This window comes from Babylonia areolata, chromosome 1 (genome assembly GCF_041734735.1).
Source record: "Babylonia areolata isolate BAREFJ2019XMU chromosome 1, ASM4173473v1, whole genome shotgun sequence".
NCBI lineage: Eukaryota > Metazoa > Mollusca > Gastropoda > Neogastropoda > Buccinidae > Babylonia > Babylonia areolata.
In genome coordinates this window covers 90,255,145-90,266,171 of record NC_134876.1, presented here as the reverse complement: position 1 = coordinate 90,266,171, position 11,027 = coordinate 90,255,145, and the positions used below count along the sequence as shown (strand labels likewise).

The 11,027-nt window shown below is 39.2% G+C and overlaps 1 protein-coding gene across 1 annotated transcript in view; it reads left to right on the top strand.

Moving 5' to 3' along the window:
- LOC143294107 (IQ domain-containing protein K-like) overlaps positions 1-1,805 on the top strand; it is a 7,439-nt gene extending 5,634 nt beyond the window's left edge. The window contains exon 7 of the mRNA XM_076605542.1: positions 741-1,805. Coding sequence (XP_076461657.1) covers positions 741-1,034 — 294 coding nt within the window. The 3' untranslated portion in view covers positions 1,035-1,805. The remainder of the gene's footprint in view (positions 1-740) is intronic.
- Positions 1,806-11,027: the final 9,222 nt, after the last annotated feature.

Below are 11,027 nucleotides of genomic sequence, written 5' to 3'. Positions count from 1 at the left end.
GAACAGACTCGGCACATGAGCAAATATCTATTTGCTCCAAAATTTGCGGGTGTGAGCAAATACTGTGCAGTCTCCAAACTGGATTTTTTATTTTATTTTATTTTTTTACTTCCTTCCCAGAATCCGCTCCAGTTCAGTAGCATTACCACCACCACACTGTTCAACCTCAATTTTCTGTTCACAGCCACACATTGGGGAGTTATAATGGTGATCATCATGCCATACCACAAAAATATACTTTGCTGTCTTACAAATGCAGGTCCGAAGATGGTGCTCTAACATTAGTGCATTTATCTGATGGCACCAGAAGTGTTCAACAGCACTGATGTTCAGTTTTTGATATGAGTATCATCACTGCAGCAGGTGCTACTTTTGAGCATTTTCACTAGTTTCTTCCTCTCCTAGTTCCTGTCATAGACACACTCACTCACCAACCAATCTCTCACACACACACACACACACACACACACACACACACACACACACACACACTCACTCATTCATCAACCTAAACACACACACACACACACACACACACACACATGCTGCTGCCAGTGTACAGGATATGCTTTCCGGTGTTTGAATTTGCTGTTGTGATTTATTCATGAGAAAAGAATCAACCAAATAGATCATGTGTTTACTATGTTGGAAACAATCATATCAAATCAGATAAACCTTACATACGCACGCATGCATGCATGAAACATATGAAAGCTAATGAAGAGATCACATGCTCACAGGTCCGTCGAGAACCAGAAGTGCAGGAATTACGACAGTGGCAGCGCGAATGGCGTGAGATCAACGGCAACATTCACAGCCGGGTCAGCGACTTTTGGGACAGCAAGATGGCTGATGAAAGCAGGGCGACAGGGACCCCCACTGCATCAGTCCTGTCCACTAATTACAGACCTGCTTCCCCCATCCCAGACTCCACCACCCCTACCTCTGGTTTTGTTACTGCCCCTCCCTCTCGCATCTCCGTCCCCTCTGAACTGGGCCCACTGACAGAGACATCAGCGACGGAGGGGCAGTGAGCTGGACTTTGGGTGAACCTGATTATATATAATTATCTGTATATTTGTCCTTGTTTCAATTCATCTTGGACTGAATGGGGGTTTTTTTATGCCATGCCTTATCTTCACAAGGTTTACTGCCTTATTGGGTGGAACCTTATTATACTGACTGGTCTGAGCTGGGCTTGGTTGAACAGAATTATGTGTGCAGGTCTGAAATGGACTATGGCTTCAGTGTCTATAATCATGTTTCAATGTAAAAATCTGAATCATTTTGTTCAGGCCTGGGAAAATGTAGGTTTGGTTTTGATTACTCCAACAGTGGGGGGAATGAAGAAAATTATATACATTTTAAAAGTAATAAAATACCACACAAAAGTCTGTAAATTAGTTTATTATACATATCATGCAAACTTATCTTCTGGACATCATTTCTGTTAAATTTTATGATGCATTAGTTATGCTCTTTTATCATGAGGTGAAATTTAGATTCCTTTTTTTTTCTCAGCAAGCTTATTTTTCTGTCAGTGAGATCACATTTAGTTTGTTTTTGTTTTGCTTCTTTATTTGTTTTTGTTGTTGTTGGGTTTTTTGTTTTTTTTTGCTCTGTAGCATTGATGAAACCTTGAATATTTATGGATCCCCTGCTTATAGGCCTGAATGTGTGTTGATAATCATGTAAATTAGTATTTCCTTAATGTATTATAATGTTTTCTTGGTTATATTGCTCAGTGGGCTTTTTTTGTTGTTGTTTTTCCTTAGGGGAGGGGTGTATAGAGGCTTTTTAGGGGTGGGTGGGTGGGTGGGTGGTTGGTTGTTCAATCAGTCATAATTAAAAAAAAATTTTTTTAAAGGTTGACTTCTGGATTTTCAGAATAAAACTTTAGATGTGGCAGTCTTACTTGGAATCAAAACCTTGGTTTGTTGTTATTCTGCTTTGTTAAAAATCATATTTACCATGTATAATGATTTAAAATACTTGGTTATTCTTTAAATCAGGAAAATGTTAAATTCATCAGTTGCTCTAATTTGATATATTTGTTATCTGCCTTAGTTAATGAATTGATTAATCAACCAATCTTGAACAGAGATGAATGTGACCGATAATGTGGTTTTGTTCAAGGTATTTTATGAGAGAAGTTTTCCTCTTTTTTTTCTGTCACTTGAGTTGGATATTGTTTCTGTTTCAGATAATCTTACATTTGAATGGTGATAATGGTGTTGTTTCATTATGGACTCTTAGTACACCGTATTATATTGTAAATAATTGATCAAACATTCTTTTCAACTGGATTCCTCTGAATCATTTTTGTATTGTACAAAAAAACTGAACAAATTCAGCAGAAATCATGTGTGTGGAATTTTGGTTGTTGTCATGATGGATGATGAATGTAGTTCTTTTCTTGTCATGTAATCAAAATTTCTGGCATCTGAGTGCTGTGATGTCTGACCTTCCACCGTGACATTTTTTTCTGTTCTTCACATTTCCTTCATAATTTCTCTGTTGATGGCATTTCTGTTGAAATGTATGGTGAATGTTTAATGATTGGTAAATGTTCGTGACTGTGTAAATATGCACGATAGTGGCGATGGCGTGTTCATGCGAGTGTGAATAATGAATGTGCAGTGTGTGTGTGTGTGTGTGTGTGTGTGTGTCTGTGCGCATGTGTGTGTATTGTGTGTACCTGTGAGTGTGTGTGTGTGTGTTCATGTGTGTATGTTGTGTCGCATGTATGTGTGGTGTGTTTGTGCACATTGTGTGTGTGTGTGTGTGTGGCGTATGTATGTGCATGTATTGTCTGAAATCATATTTAATACTAGAAAAATAATAAATGTACAATAAATTCTTATATACACTGCAAATATAACAATATACTTCCTGTTTCAAGGTTTTATTTGTTTGTTTTTTAGATTTTGTTTTGGACATAATTTTATTTTCTTGGCAAGAGGCGACATTTACAACCTTGTGGCTTAGATTATTCTCAAGCACACATCATTTCACAGATCACTGTCTTCAAATGGAAAAGAATATCACTTCCTTAACTGCAATGAAGACCCAAGAACAATGCTGAGCTAAAAATATTCCACAGTTAAACCTTACCAGAAAATGTTGTCATCTTACTTGTTACAGAAATAGTAGGTGGTTGTATGATTCTGTGGCTGATTAGTGTTCTGTTCAAGTTGTCTCCAGCCAGTGCAGGTGTGATACTCATGATAGTTCTTCATTGTAACCATACTGGAGAACTGCAAATAAAGACTAATGAGGGATGGGGTCCTACAATGTACAATAATGCTCATACTTTGATTTTCTGTGATGAAGTGTTTCTGTGAGAGGATAAATCCAAATGATTCCTAGACAGTAAAGTTGTCATAAATGACCTTTCTCCCTCGGAGGTATATATGTATACTGGTGATTGAATGAGTTACATGCAGTATGTCATTGAGGTTTTTCTTATTTACAAAAACAAACAAAACAAAAAAACCCCAAAATACCCAAGAGATTAATTAGCTGTGCTACATAAGTTTTCTCTCTCCGATTTCTCTTTTTCTCTCTCTCAAACACACATTGTGTGACACACACACACACACACACACACACACACACACACACACACCACTGGCAAACTGACACAAACAGCTGATTTGAATCAGTGCTTCTATTTTAACAACAGAGTCATCTTTCCAGTTATCACAGCAAAACAATGCAAAACCATTTTCAAGAGCAATGGAAAGCCAACAAAACAACACTGATTTATAGAAATAAGTATAAGGTCTTAAGAACTTATTCAAGGGAAAGACTTTCCAGATACAATGTTTGACTGTGCTGGTTGTGTAAAAGTGGCACGTATAAGAGAGAACAGCATGACAGTTGAGGAAAATAAGTGTTGATAAACAACTAACCTTTCTCATTAAATACCTAATGACTTCACAAAGACATTAAAAACAGAAGAGGGGGATGGGTGTGGTGGGCATGAGGGAGGTGAAGTTAGATGAGGGGGATATAACCCCATCAAAGGCAACAACTGGTGGTATTTGAATTTCAGTGTATTGCAATTTGCATGCTCAATTCTGTATGTGATCCAGCCAAAACAGAATAATTCCATCATACTCAAGACTGACTGGTGTTCAAATCCATGATTCTCAGTCAACATTCTGACCATGGGCTATATATACTGTTCAAGCTCTGGGTTTTAAAGTTTGGGATTGAGTGTGAATAAACCATCTTGTGCATCAGTCACACAAACTGTTCTGAATACATATTCATATATGACATATCAGATCTACATTATATGCTCATATTGTGTGCATGGTAGATAAGACCTTAAAACCTCAAAACTATTTTCTTCACAGTTTTCAAACAAAAATGTTTTCTCCATAGTTTTCAAATCATGAAACATCATACATCACATAATTACATAAGAAGGAAAGCTCAGAGAGTCCATTTTTTCTTATCACCGTCTCCCAGTGCTGTCATCAAAACTGACAACACAATAAAAAGTGGAGGTTTCTTGCACACTTGCATTTGTTGTATATATGTCTGCTTTCTATGATTCACATAGTCAAATAAATTAACTTGAGAAAGTTTATATAAGATGATTGCACATGCTAAAAAATCTTCATGCAAAACACAGCTAAAAAAATGTGGCTTGTCTTGATAGAAAATGCACACAGAATCAGACACACACACACACACACACACACACACACACACACAGAGAGAGAGAGAGAGAGAGAACATATGAAACCTGTAAATTGATCAGGAAAAAAAAAATCAGAAAAAAGTAAGATTATATGCTGATACTCTAACAAACACATGAAAAGAAATAGGTTGCGGTACTTGTTCTTCTGCACAAACAATTCCAGAACATGATTCTAACCCAGCAAGAGAGACATTAAATGAGACAGAGAGGCAGAGAGAGAGAGAGTAGACATACATGAGAGATGCACAATCTTAATGCATAATATTCTGGCCAATCGGAGGACATGTGTTCATAAAGTTGTCTGAATAAGACAGCAGTTTGTGTGTTATCCCAAGACACAGGGTAGGAAAAGCTAAACAAACAAAAAAATAATGAAAACAAAGGGTGTTGAGTAACATCACATAATGTTGCTGCACGCAAATTCTAATCTTGGATCATCACAGATTATTGGACTGTGATCAGTAAAATATTTCAAATGTCTTTCTGCGCATTCTGTAATGTTATGAAGATAAATGCCATTTTCTGTCATATCCAATGTACCAGATAATTAAGAAATTATACAAATGAACATACATAATTACACTTGCTTTAAGTACAAAACAAAAAAAACAACCTTGTAACTAATCACAGATTATTGGACTGTGATCAGTAAAATATTTCAAATGTCTTTCTGCGCATTCTGTAATGTTATGAAGATAAATGTCATTTTCTGTTAAATCCAATGTACCAGATAATTAAGAAGTTATACAAATGAACATACATAATTACCCTTGCTTTAAGTACAAAACAAAAACAAACTTGTAACTTATTCTCTGGTAATGTTTATCACACCTAAATGAAGAGAGAAGCAGCTACCTTTGACACGTACACACACACATAATCTCTTTCTCTCTCTCCCATATATTTTGTTTAAAAAATCCTTTCTGCCTTCTCTCTCTCTTTTTAATGGTATTCTTACATAAGATCATGTGCACTTTGAATTCTGGGTTTATATATTGTGTACATGCCATATTAGCGTTGCACAGGGGAGAGAGAGGGGAGAGGACGATGGGAGTGGGGCAAAGAGGTTGGTAGAGGACTAGTTTATTGGACTGTGGAAGGAAAATTAGAAAATAAATGGGATGAGTACATCTGGTATTTATCTTATGGACAATTAAAGTTGTATCTTGTATAGATCTCTCTCTCTCTCCTCTGTCTCTCTGTATCCCTTTCCCCCTCCTTTTCACACTGTCAGATAACCACATGAAGCCACACACACACACAGTGCATATTCTTCCTGAGAAAAGTGGTGCCATGATTATCCTATGTAACATCCACAACACTCTACTGCAAAACATAGCCCTAATTCTTTCAGCAGCTCTATGGACTAGGACAAGTCAAAGACTCATTTCCAGTTTCACAAACGCCTTCAAGGAGGGGTTCTCAATCTGTTCTATGGCTTTCCGGGCCGCCTCTCCTCCATCACTGTAGTACTGTTTCAGTTCCTCAGCATATATGATCCACACGCAGTTAGCACAGCCAGACATACAGCATTCCACAGGGGGCTCCGGAGGCCGGCCTTTCCCTGGCACAACTTTCTCAGTCCTCAGTGCTGACAATGTGGGTGACGATGTCAGCAGTTCTAGGGATGGGTCCATCTTTTCTTGGCTGTTTTCTGCCTTTGAATCATCAGTCTCTGCTTGTGTAGGGCTAGCTGATTCAGCTGCAGCACATGTGCTGTGAAAGGAACGTTTGTTTGATTTGTTTCTTTTTCCTTCTCTGAGTGACCTACCATGAAGTGGTGCACAGCTAAACCAAGCTGGGTTTCTCTCCTTGTCTTGATTCCAGAGGCCAGCAGCTGAGGGGTAAAAGTTTTCACAAAGCGTCATGTTTGGCTGTGTTCTTTTATCAAGAACATAGTTTTGTTCCCTCCTACATCCATCTGAACATATTCTTTTTAAACAATGATAAACTACATTGCTACATGTTTTCAAGCAGCTTTGTGATATCAATATATCTGATTTTATTGGCAGTTCTAAACCAAACATGTGTCTTTTCTTTGTCTTTTCATGGACATAGATGTTGGTTCTGAACCTGTCATGTGAGGACCATGAAGCTGAACACTCTCTGAATACAGAAAAAGATCTGCTGGGCATCCAACGGTGAATATTTATGCCTCGGAGTGGTTTCATGGTCACAAATCTGAAAAATGAATGAAAGATTAAAAAGTCACACAGTCTGTCAGCATATTTTATGCAGCTCCTTTAACTCGTGTCATTTTTTTCAGAGGGAACTGCTCTAGATCAATACATAAATCAAGTTTCTTATGACGTTATGTGGTCCACATTTGTGCTTCAGGAAAAGGAGAGCAAATCACATGTGACCGATCACTCTTTTGTCAACACCTTTACGCCATGGATAGGAATATTAGTGCAAGCCCTTTTTGTCACAGGAAATCAGTAACACAAAGACAGTGTAACATACATGCTTAAAACTTTAAAGAGTTCAACTGATGACTTCACCTGGTCACCTTTCCTGATTATGAATAAGAAAAAGAGACTCATTGCTTTCTCAGTTTCTGTGAAGCAATCAATGAATCTCTAGAACAAATCATAGATCATGACAAACTATCCAGTTAAAAGCAAACCTTGACTCCATTTTAACAAGAGTGCCACACATCTAAGGCCACAAACACAGCAGACAGAGTAGATAGGCACAGACATTGCCCCTTCCTGCATATGTAATTGTTTAATGTTGGGCCTGTTCAGTGTTTTGCACCAGGGCGCTGCAGGGTCAGCTAGTGCTTTGGGGCTAAAAGTAGTACTACAAGTACAACCTGCTGTTAAAATCCACAGAGAGCAGCCATCAGTGGTTAACTTATGGATACTCAGTGTCTCTCTCCAAGTACAGAGCTTTGTTATACAACCCCCATGAAAAGGCAGAGCAATCAAAAGTGTAAGTGTGTAGGTGTGTGTGTATTTATACTAAATAAAGTTAAAGCATGGTGTTAGTAGAAATACATAACAGAGGAGAAAAAAATCCAACAAATTATCTTAAAAAAAGAAAGAAAAAAATGAACACACACACACACACACACACACACACACACACACATGGCATACAGGCACAAGCATGGTGTTAGTAAAACACACACAAGACACACAGTACCACAGACCAGAACGGGGGATGGAGGGTGAGGGAGGTTTTCAGTAAACCATACACATTTGACAAACAGTAACAACTAAAACGATAGAGAGAGAGAGAGAGAGAGAGAGAGAGAGAGAGAGAGAGAGAGACTCAGTGGGAGCATTTTCCCCCATAGGTTTCACATTCTCGGTCAGCTGCCAGAGCTGCCCTAGGTTTACCTGACGCACCTTTCCGCATCTACGATCTTGTCAATGACAATTTCTGCTTCACAGGTGACGGCGGAAGTTTCCACATGAACATGGCCAAGGGCTGTAACTCTCACGCATTCGCCAGCTCGGTTATGGTATTGTTTGCCTTTCTGATATTGTGAACATGAAAAGGGTTAAATGGGAATAAACAAACAAACTCTGAAACTCAAACTCTGAAGGCACGTTCACGCCTACTTTGTAGAATTGCAAAACATAATGATTAAGACTTTTCTGTTTATCCTCTTTCCGGGAACTGATTTGCGTTAGGTGTATTAGCAGGGATTGTGGCTTGAGTTGTAGTAACCTACCACTTAGGGTATCAAAATGGTAAATATCGTACAGGAGGGATTCAAGTTACGAGTCACATGAGCCACCAGTGGGACGGTAATGGCAGATAACTCTTGTTTCCTCCATCACGTAAAATATGGACACCAGAAGGGATAATGACTGATCAATTCTGAAAAAAGGGTACAAAAAAAAGAAGAAAAAAAAAAGGAAAAGAAAAAAAAGAAAAAAAGACGCACTGGTTGAGTGAAATAGACTATTAAATGTAAGACCAATACTCGGTTCTAAATAATCACAGCTTAATTTTTATTTTTTTTTTTTTAAGAAGAAAAAAAGAGAAAAGAATAAAGCCGGAAAAGAAACTTTTTTTTCCAACTGAATAGATAAGTGTGTTGAATTATCTCTGTAACTTATAAAGGGAAGGCAAAGCCTCTTCAGGGAGACTGCCACAAAACAAAACAAAAACAAACTTATGAAGGGAAGGCAAAGCTTCTTCAGTGAGACTGTAACAAAAAAACACAAAAAACAAAAACAAAACAAAAAAAGAAGAAAGAAAGAAGGAAGGAAAAACTCACATGGGACGGTACTGTGAAATTAATGTTTGTTTAGGATTTGGCGTTCTTCTCTTCTACCATTTTATGCCTAGGGTCAAAACTTTGACCATTATCGGCATTTTGGCACCAGCGGGGTGCAGGTTTGGAGATAAAAGGAGAGAGAGAGAGACAGCCAGAGAGAGAGAGAGAGAGAAGACAAGATAAGACAAGACAAGACAAAATTCTTTATTTCAAGGATGATAGATAAGCACTAGTGGGCTTCTTTGTCCTGAACAGGGTCTACATTACACAATGCTAAATGAAAAAAATCAAAACATTGTGTTGATATGCATACAAAAAAAGCACACGCACACAGAGGCACAGACACACTCAGACACACACAGACACACGCACGCACACACACACACACACACACACACACACACACACACACACACACACACACACACACACACACACACACGCAGGCACAAGCATGGTCTGTGCTAGTAAAATACATGGGGAAAAAAGGCCAAAATGAAACTGATGAAAAGAAAGACAAACACATACACCACACACCACACCACAGACACACAGGCACAAACACACGGATACACAGACACACTCAGACACACACAGACACAGACACGCGCGCGCGCGCGCGCACACACACACACACACACACACACACACACACACACACGTATGTATATACATACATATTGTATGATATCAAATCAGTAACACACTACTGCACATACGAGTACACTACTATACTGCCGGCAGAGATACACATCGCAACTGATGGGAGAAAATATTCTTTACCAAAGAAGACGTGGTGCACGTCAGGACACTGCACTTTTCGGGATTGAACTGCATCTCCCATTCTTCCTCCAAGTTCTCGAGTCTCTTGAGATCAGTTTGCAGGATGTTGTGGTCGCTGACGGCATTGATGTGTCTGTACAGGACTGTATCATCTGCAAAGAGGCGGGCAGGAGATGTCACTTGCGGAGATTCTAGGTCGCAAATGTAAACCAGGAACAGGCAAGGACCTAGTACTGAACCCTGTGGTACCCCTGATCCGACCGGTGTGTACTCAGACCTCTCTCCATCCACGACCACAGACTGCCTTCTATCGTTGAGGAAGCATTCAGTCCATGAGTTCGTGGCATTTCTGATGCCGTTGTGATCGAGCTTGTGCAACAGGAGGGAGTGGTTCACTTTGGCAAATGCTCTGGCGAAGTTCATCACCACGACGTCAGTTTGGCCCCTCCCTTCAATGTTGGCAGTCAGCCTCATTCAGTCCAGAAACCCAAGAAGCTGTGTCTCGCAGGCGCGGCGTCGGCGAAACTCATGTTATTCCTCACCCAGAATGTAGTTCTCTTCCAGGTGAGTCACAATGATGTGTTCCAGTACTTTGCAGGGCACACTGGTCAGAGATACTTGGCGGTAGTTAGCCTTTCTTGTCAGTTGTGGATTGGGTGTTTTGCTATAGCATACATACATATCCTACTTGATATTGCTAACCCTTTGTCATCTTCTCAAAACCACACACTACTACTATTGAGGAATCACAGTAGATATAAGCTTATATAATTATGTTTGCTTAAGAATAGTCTTGTCGTTAAATGAAACCGTTCCTGTTTCATTGATACGTCACTGATACGTCTTTATATCTATCTATATATCTAACGTCGCTCAGTTTATCATGTTTGCATGGATATCTTTATATCTATCTATATATCTACACTTTTTTTTCTTGCTTGCTTGCTTTCGTTCTTCCTTCCTTCCTACCTTTCTTAGATTTCTGATTAACTTGTTTCAGCGGTATTTGTTTGAAGAGCATTTATATCCATCTTAATCCACAACACAATGTTGTGTTCGAGCCTCACTATCTTGACCAGTCTGAGCTTTGTTTGTTAACGCCCCCACCTACCCCCACCCTCTGTGAGCCGCTGGCGGGCTTTCAGCCTGAAATGTTATCTCGCCCACTACCAGGCAAGTTTGAACGCACCATTTGGCCAGCGCATAAATGCAAATAAATGAAAGTGCACAAGTTGAAGTTGATAGTGTACATACGCTTGTGACACAAAACCTGTTCGTAAACCCGCACTCGACAAT